The sequence below is a fragment of the Puntigrus tetrazona genome, unplaced genomic scaffold, assembly GCF_018831695.1.
Source record: "Puntigrus tetrazona isolate hp1 unplaced genomic scaffold, ASM1883169v1 S000000283, whole genome shotgun sequence".
In the NCBI taxonomy this organism is placed as follows: domain Eukaryota; kingdom Metazoa; phylum Chordata; class Actinopteri; order Cypriniformes; family Cyprinidae; genus Puntigrus; species Puntigrus tetrazona.
In genome coordinates, this window is record NW_025047944.1 from 827,800 (window position 1) to 840,000 (window position 12,201).

At 37.0% G+C, this 12,201-nt stretch overlaps 2 protein-coding genes across 5 annotated transcripts in view; both read right to left on the bottom strand.

The window, feature by feature from the left end:
* The window catches only part of dlg5b.1 (discs, large homolog 5b (Drosophila), tandem duplicate 1), a 37,002-nt gene extending 32,312 nt beyond the window's left edge, over nucleotides 1-4,690 (bottom strand). For all 3 annotated transcript variants that reach the window (XM_043231155.1, XM_043231156.1, XM_043231154.1), the window contains exon 1: nucleotides 4,039-4,690. In XM_043231155.1, the coding sequence (XP_043087090.1) occupies nucleotides 4,039-4,333 (295 nt within the window). In that variant the 5' untranslated portion in view covers nucleotides 4,334-4,690. The remainder of the gene's footprint in view (nucleotides 1-4,038) is intronic.
* A 2,663-nt stretch (nucleotides 4,691-7,353) lies between these two features.
* Nucleotides 7,354-12,201, bottom strand: part of anxa11b (annexin A11b) — a 16,017-nt gene continuing 11,169 nt past the window's right edge. For both annotated transcript variants that reach the window (XM_043231216.1, XM_043231215.1), the window contains exons 12-15: nucleotides 11,830-11,925; nucleotides 10,210-10,268; nucleotides 9,882-10,004; nucleotides 7,354-8,351 (exon numbers count right to left, since the gene is read on the bottom strand). In XM_043231216.1, coding sequence (XP_043087151.1) covers nucleotides 8,292-8,351; nucleotides 9,882-10,004; nucleotides 10,210-10,268; nucleotides 11,830-11,925 — 338 coding nt within the window. In that variant the 3' untranslated portion in view covers nucleotides 7,354-8,291. The remainder of the gene's footprint in view (nucleotides 8,352-9,881; nucleotides 10,005-10,209; nucleotides 10,269-11,829; nucleotides 11,926-12,201) is intronic.

The window sequence follows — 12,201 nt, forward strand, 5'->3', positions numbered from 1 at the left end:
AAGCACGACTGTTTTGAATATTGATCATCAGAGATGTATTTTCAGCAGCATATCAGTGTATTTAAATGATTTCTGAAGGCGCTGAAGACTGGAGTAACGCTGAAAACTGAGATTTGATCACAGAAATAAATAGCATTTTACGTGTATTCACATATAAAGCATCTATTTTGAATTGCAACAATATTAACTCTATCCTTGAGCACAGGATGCAGGCTTGCCGAGCAATAGAGAAATTATTAAAAACATTTCAAACTTTTGCCGGCTAAAAGAAAGCCAGAAAGTTCAGTGCCGTTTTGGAGCCCGCCGACTTTCGTAATATGGACGACACGTCTTTGAAATGTTTTTTCCCCGTGTATTCTACAAACGCACGAACGTGATAAATGATGGCAGTTTTGACTGTGAGCGCAGCAGGGCGGGCTTTGTTTACCCAGCATCATCAGACACGTCCTGATCCGGTCTGATGCGCCGTCCACCTGCTGCCACCCAAGAGACGCCCGCAGAATGAGCTCTCATCAACTCAGAAATACTGAGTATCTGCTAATAAACACGAGCGCAATGATTATACCACGGTAAAACCATATAATACCACTGGGAAACTGCATGTAAGGGACGTTGAAGGAAACGGAAGCGTGCACTCGTGCCGTTATAGTGTGCATGGAAATAATTAATACATCAGAGTTAATTAACACCTGAAGTTAATTATGATCGTCATGTTTGTGAGGTGTGACGGGGCTCAGTGTTACTATAGCGACGGATCCACAACGAGGCCGAGAGGAACTGGGTCAACAGACGGGAAAACAAGCGGACTGTGAAGTGATGCTGAACGCGTGCAACGTATCTGATTCTGAACCGAGTCTGGTTCTCGGGCAAGGAGTCTGAATCTGAATCCATTCAACCCGGATTACGAGGTCAACGATAACTAAACGTTAGCAGCTGGCAGCAAAACTATTAAAACTTCAAGGTTTTCGGTACCAGTTATAATACTGAATTTTATTTATATAGTCAGTATTATAATATATATCATTTTGTTCATTTATATTATTATTGTATAGCGGTTTTAATAAACTATTTAACAAAATAAAACATGAAATAAGTGGGTTGATCAGTGCTGTTATTGTTAACTACAACTAAATATACATGTATAAATATTATGTGAAAAATAACTGAAATAAGTTGCCAATTTAAATAAAACTAAAAACAAAGGACAAATTAAACTAAAATGAAAAGATAAAAACTGCATAAAACTAAAAATGTAAAAAACTATAATAAAATTATGCTAAATGCATTATACTGAAATAATGCTAATAATAAATAATACAATAATAATAATAATAATAATACACTAAGCAAATGCAGCCTTAAAATATTAGCAAGCAGCCTAAATTAAACATACTTTAATAATAAAACAAAAATATAATTAACACATTGCATGAAATTAAACAAAAGCCTAAGTGTGTTAGTCTGCATTTGCATCTCAGTAAAACACTGAAAAAGTTATTTGAACTATGAAGCTTAAATTATTCCTTAAAGCCATCAGCCTAGATAACGGAAAGCTATATATATATTCATCATTAACTTTAACAATGCAACAACAATGAAAAGAACGAGTCAAAAAACACTGTAAATATTCTGACTATAATAGAAAACCCTGATTCTGGTTGTGTAAGGACGTTTTGTGTGTGTGTGTGTGTGTGTGTGTGTGTGCGTGCGCTGTCTGACATTTAAACTGAGTGCATGAAGCTTGGCAAAGTACAGACCATAAACTGGACTTCTATGTGATTCTCTCCCACTCACACAGCTGTGAGCCGGACAACGGAAACTTGGAGCCGACAGAGAAAGGCGCTCGATCTGTTGAGCCCTCTCTGTGCGTGCCAGACGGCATGCTGGGTAGAAACTCTGTGTCCTTCATTACTCACAGCCCTGAGAAACTGACCCCTCTATATCAGCGACTGGACAGAGTCGTGACAGCTCATCTCTCCAGACCAACTCTAAACTCGGCTTCCACATGGGGCTTCATTACAGGTCATCTTCATCAGCCCGAGACTAATTCACTGATAGGACTGGAGCTCAGAAGAAGCGCCAGGAAAAGAGGGAAGGAGCGCGTTTCCTTATGAAAACAAAAATGTAGCATGGCATGAATGGGTGCCGTCGGAATGGGAGGCTGATAAACATCACTATAATCCACAGCACTCCAGTCCATCTGGAGAAAAGTGCATGCATTTTAACTTCAAGTTAAAGTTAAGTCCATATTTTGCACTTTTCTAGTCTGAACCAGGAGAGAAATCTGCACAGATTGAGCAGGGTTTACAAAACAATCCAAAACGGCTCTAAACACACGCGGTAGATTTAGATTTGAAGTGTTATTATGGACTCGTCTTTGCTTTGAAGATAACACCACGAAGGATTTCTTTCATCTTTTGTCTTCTCCAGATGTTAACTTGACGCGCTGTGGATCACCGTGACGTTTTTATCAGCTTTTGGACCCGACGACACCCATTCACTCCAGAGCCTTTTTCAAAACCCGTTGAAGAAAACCTCATCTCGGGTGGCCTGAGGGTGATCACATATTTACACGTTTTCATTTTAGGGTCTTTTTTTTTCACCCGTGTTAATATTTCAGGTTCCGTTTTGAAAGGTCTCTCCTGAGATTGTACTTCTTGGGCGTGCCGGTTGCAATCTATAGTGCTTTTACATAAGCGAGGCGCTCTGCTGGCCTGCTATAGACAAGGTCAATCAGGACCTTATATTTTAGAATTGATTTAAGCACAGTTAATACAGCCCAGAGCGACGGGCCGCGTCGGCGAGAGCGGAAATGGTCAGAGGCTCCGAGAAATTAAGCCAAACAGACCCCCGCTGAGGTTTACACTGACCACCATCACAGATCTCTAACTCGTCTAATTGATCGGAAACGCTCCATTTAACAGACAGACTCTAAATGACCGTTTCTTTCGGTCTGTGTGGAGCGGCCGCACTGGTGCAATATCACTCGCGTGCGTTTCTACGTCGTCCAATCAGATTCCCGTAACACGGGTTTAATGGCTTTCTAGGTAATGTTATTTGATCCAGCTTTAAGCTGCATTATTTTATAGTCGGCAGCTATTTCTGGCTTACGGCTAAATCCCTGCACGTCTGATGAGTTTTTCTGGCCGCAGGAATCTCCGAAACATCTGTAACACATTTACTGTACGATGTTTCGGGCGGCAGATTTACACAACAGGTCAGGCGCAGCTTTATAAAGTTTCACGCACCGGCGGGTCTGCGTTTTCCAGAAGGAGACGCATCAGCCGAGCATCTCCGCATCCAGCCCGTCGCAGACCACCAAACACACACCGGACCTCTGGCTGTGACGCTTCTGTCACAGCCGACCAAATATCACACACAACACGTAATCCCGAGCATTACATGCGGCTACGACCCCACTGGACCTGTGGAACGCTCTTAAAGAGTATTACTAACGAATGCATGCATAGTTGCTTGTCATGAACGCAGTTTTTATGCATTTTTTAAAGTGTGTTTGAGCTTAATAATGGGAGAGTACTGGAAAAAGTTTAAAACGATAAACAAACTCACATAGAAGAACGATAGGCAAACAGACATAGAGATATAATGTATATAATAATATGTGTACTCATATATATATATATATATATATATATATATATATATATATATATTATTACACTCATATATAGAGAAAATTTAAACTAAAAGCTACTGATATTCAAAATACATCTGTAACATCTATTTATTATATATAGGAAAGAATATATGTTGTTAACTAGTCAAAATACATGCGTGGCACATATTATTATATGCGTTAATATCCCTTATACAGCTTGTATGTAGTTGAAAATAGCTCGTATTGTTGATTCATGTATTGTTTATATCAGAAACCAGGTTAAATGACACTTCTATCCGCTGCTGGAACGACAACCAACTAAAACTACACTAAACTAGTACAGCTCGACTAGTACACTTTGACCAGAACGTTCTGAAAGTTTCCCCTCACGACTAGCCGGGGCTCGGCGGAGGTTTTACCCGCGTCGCGGTGGTTCTCCACGGGCAGCAGAGCGCCGAGCGGCACCGGCTGGGTTTTCTCCAGAGCCCAGCAGAACTCCTGGAAATGGTCCCTCTCTTTCTTCTCCGCCAGCGTCTTGAGGAGCAGCCGGACCTTCTCGGCGCCGCTGGAGCAGTTCGCGTCGAGCTCCGCTCTCTCAGCCGGGCTCAGGCTGCCTGACTGGGCCAGCAGCTCCAGAACCACATCCACATCTGTGACGGACTCCGACAACTTTTGCTGGCACTGCTCTAACAACTCTTTGTGCTTGGGATCCATCACAGCCGGCCGCTACAGAACGACGCAAGGCGCGGAAAACAACGAAGCTCCGGTGAAAGAGTTTTCTGTGAGAAACTGAGAGAAACAAGAAGCCATATTTGCGACTTTGGGAGACTCCAACGGTTTTTTTTCTTCTTCTTCTTCGGCTCCGGAGAGTCTCACATCTTTGCCAGCTCTCGGTTTCAGATCGTTGGACGGCGATCCGACGCCGCTCGCAACTTTGACTCGCTTTCGATCATTTTAGATTTGTTGTAAAGTTTGACAGTTTATCGCAAACGATCCCCGTAACTCCAGCGATCAGAGGCGCGGCGGAGCTCCGCCATGACTCCACAACTCCGCAGCTGCTATCATCTGCCAATCAAAGCCCAGCGGCGGGAGGGGAACGGGGGACGGGGCGGGGCTTCCGCCTGCCAATCAAACCGGTTCAACGAGAATTGAACGAGACGGGGCGGGGCTGTTACGTGCCACTCAAACCAGTTGAGTGGGAGGGTACCCATAGAGGGGCGGGGCTTCCGATCAAACACACCTAGGCGTTCACTAGAAAGGTTGTCGATTTACAGATGAGTGCAAAGTCGCAAAACTGTTTGTATTTTTGTTTCTGTTTTGTTTATTTTTCCCGGAATGGTCTAGTTCTGAGTGATGATGTCATCTCAATAACAAAAATGACTTTAAAAAAAATTTATGTTGTCCGAATGTGCTATTTTACTTGGAGTTTATATTATATATCTGATTAATATGTAATATTAGTAAAATAAAAAACGATTTGAACCGTTTTATGTTTGTAGGCTACTTTTAAAAATTAATTACTGATTTAACCGATTAAGGCGTGAAAGATGAAAAACATGCATATAATATGTATAAGGTGTATATATTATTTGCAAATATTCCTAAATATAAAGGTAAAGCTGATTTAATGCTCAAAAACAGATTTTGTTTGCGGTTGCTCGGGTTATTTGGCATTTAATTTGGTTGTGGTTTAAACAGTGAAGTCCACAGAGCACAGAATATGTAATACATGACTTTGATAATGTTTGATTCTGTGTTAACTCTGTGTAATGTGTAACACGAAGGCCTCCTGTATGCTCATAATAAAACACATGCAGCTCATATTCAAAAGAAACGAGGAAGCATTTGAGCTTACGTCACTCACCGTTAATTATCAGGATGCAAATAATGAGGAGGGATTGATAAGGATAATTGATTAATAATATTTTACATTAAAAGCGTGTGTGTAAAATAATGTATTTTTAATAAATATTTTAAAGTAATATATTTGGTATTGTTCTGTTGCCATTCATTCATGCAATTTGATGAAACAGACACAAACCTCACAGAATCCATCAAATCCTCGCTGCTGATTTCCCTCCAAAATGATGTCACTTCCTAGGGTGACATCATCGAGGAACCGTAAGAGGATATCACAAATGAAAAGACAAAAAGGAAGGAAGGTGGTGTTGAGGAAACAGGAAACAGATCAACAAATGAAAGAACTTATAAATACTGATATGTTTATAAATACATCTGAAGTATTACAAAACACACAGCTAGATTTCTAAAAGTATTACAGGCTATTTATATATGCTTTTTTAGCAAAGTCTTAAACAGCACAAAATATTTTATAAAATCATACTGACACATATCAGAGATATTTTAGTATTGAAATTTGAAATTGAAATAGTAATAATTGAAATATTATAGTTTTTATTAATGTTTTACATTTTTAAAAGTTTTTAGGTTTTAGATTTTCCGTTTTAAATTTAATTTTTTTATATATTTTTTTATAATTATATTATAATTATATATTATATTTTATAATTTTTATATTTATACTTTAATATTTTAGTACACAAATTTTATCTTGATGGAATAAAATCAGTATTTACTTATTTTTCAATTAACATTAATTTTCTTTAAAGTAGCACATTTGAGTTTGTTTTGTTTTAACTATATATAAAAACCCTCCTGCATACTTCCACACTGTTTCGACCAAAGAAATTGAATCGACTGAACAACATTTAAAAGATGTGACAACTTGCCCCAACATTACGTTTATAAACCATTTGTTTCGTCAGCCTTTCTTTCCATCTTTGCTTTCGTGTTGCTCATGTGAATTTATTTAAAAGGAGGCCGAATCAGCAGCGATAAGACTGATTTGAGCGGATTTGCTGACGAATGTCCGTGTATTACTCTGGTAGAGTACAGTATATGCTAAAGACGCATGTGCATCGAACGCTCTGATGATCAGATTACAGATTCACATAATCTCCATCAGACCAACTCACTTCACAGATGGCATTTGGAATTGTGTAGATAAACGGATTCACATGATTATAGACAAAACACACAGAGAACGGACACTGATGGAGCAGCACGCAAGTTCATCCAATCACTTCATTTACTGGCCATCGAGGGATTACGTGCTGTGTATATATATATGCGTGTGAGTGTATATATATATTTATGTGTATAAACAGTACACACACAGTACATATATATGTGTGTGTGTGTGTGTGTGTGTGTGTGTATATATATATATATATATATATATATATAAAAATATAAATGTATATGCATTCCTGTAAAAATAAATAATAATTAATAATATATTAACAACAGCAAAATATAAACTGGAAATAAAATAACATTTTAAAAAATAAACTTTTGTGCAAATATGTACCAAAATGGACGTTCAGGTACAAAAGCACTGCCCCAGTGACTGCTTTTGTAATATATAATAGAATTATAATATATAAGATTATATTTAAAAGTTAAAAAAAAATTAAAACAATTAAAACTAAATCTGGCCTCAGTTTGTTAAAAAATATGATCCAATATAATATAATGTGTTGTTATTAATACAACAATATTCCTGCAAGAAGCAATTAAAACAAAACTGAATGATTAACTAAAAATAAACAAACAGCAAATTTAATATGTTAGAATATGTTCTTAGAATCTAAAACTCACTTCATTAAAAATATAGCATAATATAATAGAATATAAATGGAGCAGAGCTGGAGTTCACTGAGAATCATTCATGAAGTGTTTTTATTAACCAGGCACAACAGTACAGATTAGTTTGAGTGAACATACTAAAAACACAGGTTAGAAATCCCTGAAAAAGAGTAGTCTTCATGTTACCAGACAGGTCAGAATCTCCCGTTTCACTGCCCTCTACTGCTGCAGCCAATCACATTCATGCTAGTCACGGACGAGAACAACAAACAGGCCAACCTCACGAAACTGAGCACAGTTCATTCCCAACTCAAATAATGCATGGAAAATATGTTATCAAGCAATATTTGTTGTAACAAAACATGATTAAATTAGTTTTTACTACAAGGCACCAGGAAAAAGGAGAATTTAGCAGGAAATGTAGCAGAAAAACGCGTCTAAGGGTCACGAAAAGGTATGATAATGCAAACAGACCTCGACGATCCTAAAACAGACTCGCCTTTAAGCGAAGATTATTTCAAATTTTAGATATCGGGGTGAAATGTGACACGTTTTCATGAGACCGACCCGTCAAGACCTTCGTGATGATTTATATAATCCTATATTCTTCTTGCATAGAGATCGTGAAGCTCACTATAGAAAAACTATGGCATATATTTCAGTACTTCAAGACTCGTCGTCCAAGGCATCTCGAACAGATTGTATTTTTGGTTGCGAGTGACAGCACGGATTTCGCATTAGATACTGAAGACACAGTACAAAATATAGCTTCTGTAGATATCATGCATAGTCTAAATAGACGGCAAAACACAACTAACAATACATTTCTCTAAGGCACAATGAAATCCTATTTTTTGGTGTGAACTTAGTTTTAAAGAGAGATTACAGTATTAGTTGACATGACACTAGTGACATTATTTGACATATAGATATATACGAGCGTGATTAATATATGATATCACGTATCCAGTCGTCACGGTAACGCGTCTGACTTCCTGGTTCTTCAGTCACTTCCTCCACACAGCTTCAGGAGCAGCTTCTTGTAATCTCCAGAGGTGTCTCCCTGAAGATTTGAGAAAAAAATTATATGTTGTTATTATAATTCTATTTCTAGCTACGAAAGCATAAATAAACACTTAAATGTATTATGTAATCAAACTTTCATATAATACACATATTCTAGTGCTTTATTTATTATGTATATATAAATACAAACATACAGGTATATATATATATAAAAAAATGTATGTTATGTTTATATATTAAATATATTTATAGAATATGAATAATATATCAATATATAAATGTATAAAAAAATTCTATATATACTGTATGTATGTGTATATTCATACATAAATACACAGTGTACACATACATATATAATATAAACAAAAACTTATGAATATATTAGTGCTTTAAAATAGTAAAATAGAAAATAGTTTGTATTATGCAGTCTGTGAAGTGCTTATGGCTGATGTTAAAAGTTTGCTGAATCACATTCCTATATATGTATTAGACTATGTACTATTAGGAAGTAATATTAAAAAGCTAAAAAGACGTGCAGGTACAAAGTGTATCAGCTTCTGCACATAAATCAACAATCTGAACAAAATCAGCTTGGGCTGGAGTACTTCAAACTCAAAGAGTTACAAGACAGTAAGATGAATATAGATAGTTCCAAAGAATCTGAGGTAACACTTTATTTCAATGGTCCCTTATTAATATTCTGTTGAATATAAGTAACTTTGCACCTACATGTCAACTAACTTTCATTAGAGTGTCTGATTATTATCTGTTAACTCTTTATTGTGATGATCTACTGACTATAGGTAACCTTTCTAGAACATGTCAACTTATTCTGACCCTAACCCTACTAGTCTACTAATACTCTACCAATACAACTCTCTACCTATACTCCAACTATACTCTGCCGACACTCTACTCTACTAATACTAATACTCTGCCCTACTAATACTCTACTGACACTCTACTAATACTCTACCTTACTAACACTCTACTAATACTCTACTAATACTCTACCGACACTCTAATGAAAGTTAGTTGACATGTTGGTTCAAAGTTACTTACTGTCAACAGAATATTCATAAGGGACCATCAAAATAAAGTGCTTGCGGAGGTTTTAAAGTTAAACTTGTTCCTAAATTTAATGAACATGATCCAGACGTATTTTTACCTTTTTTTGCAAGGTTGGTCTAAAACAAATTGTGTTGTTGGTGGTGCAGTGCGTTTTGTTTTTTCTGCTTTAACTACTGATGAGTGTAAAGATTATGATGCTGTTGAATTAGCTGTATTGAAAGCATGAAAGACTCATTTGGATTAAAGACAAGTCACATGTTGATGATTTGATGGAATTGATTACAATTGAAACGGTTTCTGAGCCAATTGCGACACGTTACATGAGCACAAAGTTTAGTCTCCTGAGGAAGCTGGAGCGTCACTCGTTGTACAAATACATACACACAAATTACCCACAGCCACAAACTGTGCGTGTTGTACATATGTCAATAAACATGAATTGTGCAGTGTATTGTGGGTGAGTGAGAGAGTGTGTGTGTGTGTGTGTGTGACGTACAGAGATGGCAGTGTAGAGCGACTTCCCGTACAGCCGCAGATACTCCTGCCTGATATCCAGCATGTCCACTTCAGAGCGGGACACCATGACACGGATCAGAGTCCGGTCTTTGGTTCCTGCACCCTAAATAAAGACGAACAAAATCAAAGGGTCACGCAGGCTTATTGACCCTCAGTGGGATTTTACCAACACACATCCACACGAAGTTCAGAAAACTAGATCAGCGCTGGGTTTACTGGGGCAGAAAAACAAGCCACTTCTAACCGTTAGACCTCCTACTGAATGACAAAACCACAGCAAAACAACCACATAACCACACATCCTTTACCTTCATGGCTTTGTTGAGACGTTCAGCAAAGTAGGCAGGAGTGTTTTTAATGCACTTCACTGAAAAAAAAAAAACAGATGGAACATGATTAGAAACTGTACACATTACTTCATATTACAGCAAAAGGAATAGTTTATTGAGATTATTACTAACACATTTAATCAGACTGCAATTTGTATCAATTTATTGCAATTTCTAGTTCTGTATTTTAAGTAATAAGCCTTTAATTTTACACTACACAGAAAAAAAATATGATAAACTTTAGCTAAAAACATAAATCTGTAGTTGTTTTGTTTTGTAAAATGTTGTTTTTAAATATGCAAGTGATCTATTATGTACTTAAATAAATCTAAGTTAAAATATTCATTTCATTTTGTTGACATAAGAGTTAAAGATTTTTACAAATAGGTTTTGGATTTCTCTCTTTGTAACTTTAGAAATCAGCAAATGCACTCATACTCTACTCATACTCTACTCATACTCTACTCATACTCTACTCATACTCTACTCATACTCTACTCATACTCTACTCATACTCTACTCATACTCTACTCATACTCTACTCATACTCTACTCATACTCTACTCATACTCTACTCATACTCTACTCATACTCTACTCATACTCTACTCATACTCTACTCATACTCTACTCATACTCTACTCATACTCTACTCATACTCTACTCATACTCTACTCATACAGTAAAATGCTATATATAATAAAACCGCTAAGTGTGGTGTGTGTGTAGGTGCTGCTGAAGTGAAAAAAAAATGTTTAAAAGATATTATTTGTAATTAAAATCTACAAACACAAAAAGTTAGAGTGTAATCATAAAATCGGGACGAATAAGGTATGAACAAACCCCTTTGTAAAAATATTTAGATTCCATATTGAAACAAAATGCTAAGTTTGGCGTATGCAAATGATGCTGAAGTGGAGAAAAAAAACTTTTAAATGCATGTTTTTTTTACTGAAATCTAAAGGCACGAATAGATAAAGTAATATAATAAATAGACAGGAATAAAACTGCTAAGTTTGGTGTTTCTAAGTGCTGCCGAAGTTGAGAACAAGCTTTTGGATATATGTATCGTAGCTGAATTTTACAGTTTTGGTGTTTGTAGATACTGCTAAAGTGGAGAAAAAAATATTGTTTGAAAAACATTTACTGTAAATTAACTCTAAAGCCAAAAACATAAAATGCAATAATAAATCAGGCCAATTACATACGAATGAACCCTTCAGTAAAAGCAATCAGAATATAGACAAGAATAAAAACACTAAGTTTGGTGTTTCTAAGCGCTGCTGAGATGAAGAAAAAACTTTCTCTCACACACACACACACACACACCCAAAACAAACCATCACGTTTTGGAAGCAAAACAGCCCAAAATTTAAAAATTGAGAGCGATGCATGAAAAAAGGCTTTGCTTATTGTGTACACGTTTGCATATGCAAAACATTTAGGCATATTACTCAGCGTAACCTCCAACCTGCATCTTATTCAAAACAACCGATTCTACTCCAGTGCAGTAATTGGCCGTTTCCCGGCGCTGCCCGCTTCATCTAGATCAGCTGTTGGCTGACGTTTCTGCTCTGACCAATCAGAGCTCAGTACCCACCCACTGCCACCATTCCAGTCTCCACGTTTCCAGACATTTCACTGCAGATGCTCTTCTCGATGTCTTTGCCGCACATCTGCTGGTACTCGTGAAACACTGCGGAAGAAATCACGTCCGAGTGTTAAAGGCGTCCTGTACAAACCTGGCCTGACTCGTCATTTAATCTGCGTTCTCAGCGAATAAAAGCGAAATTGTGACAACCGTGAAATGTTTAGAGAAATTAAGGTCTGAGAAAGAGCGAATAAAGCAGAGAAAATAATTGAAAACAGCAGCATCGTCTGATTCAGTGAACTGAAATCTCTTTCTAGCTGACCGCTTTTGAACAGATTGTCCTAGTTAGGGAAATAACAGCAGTTCCTGTGTACTTGTGAG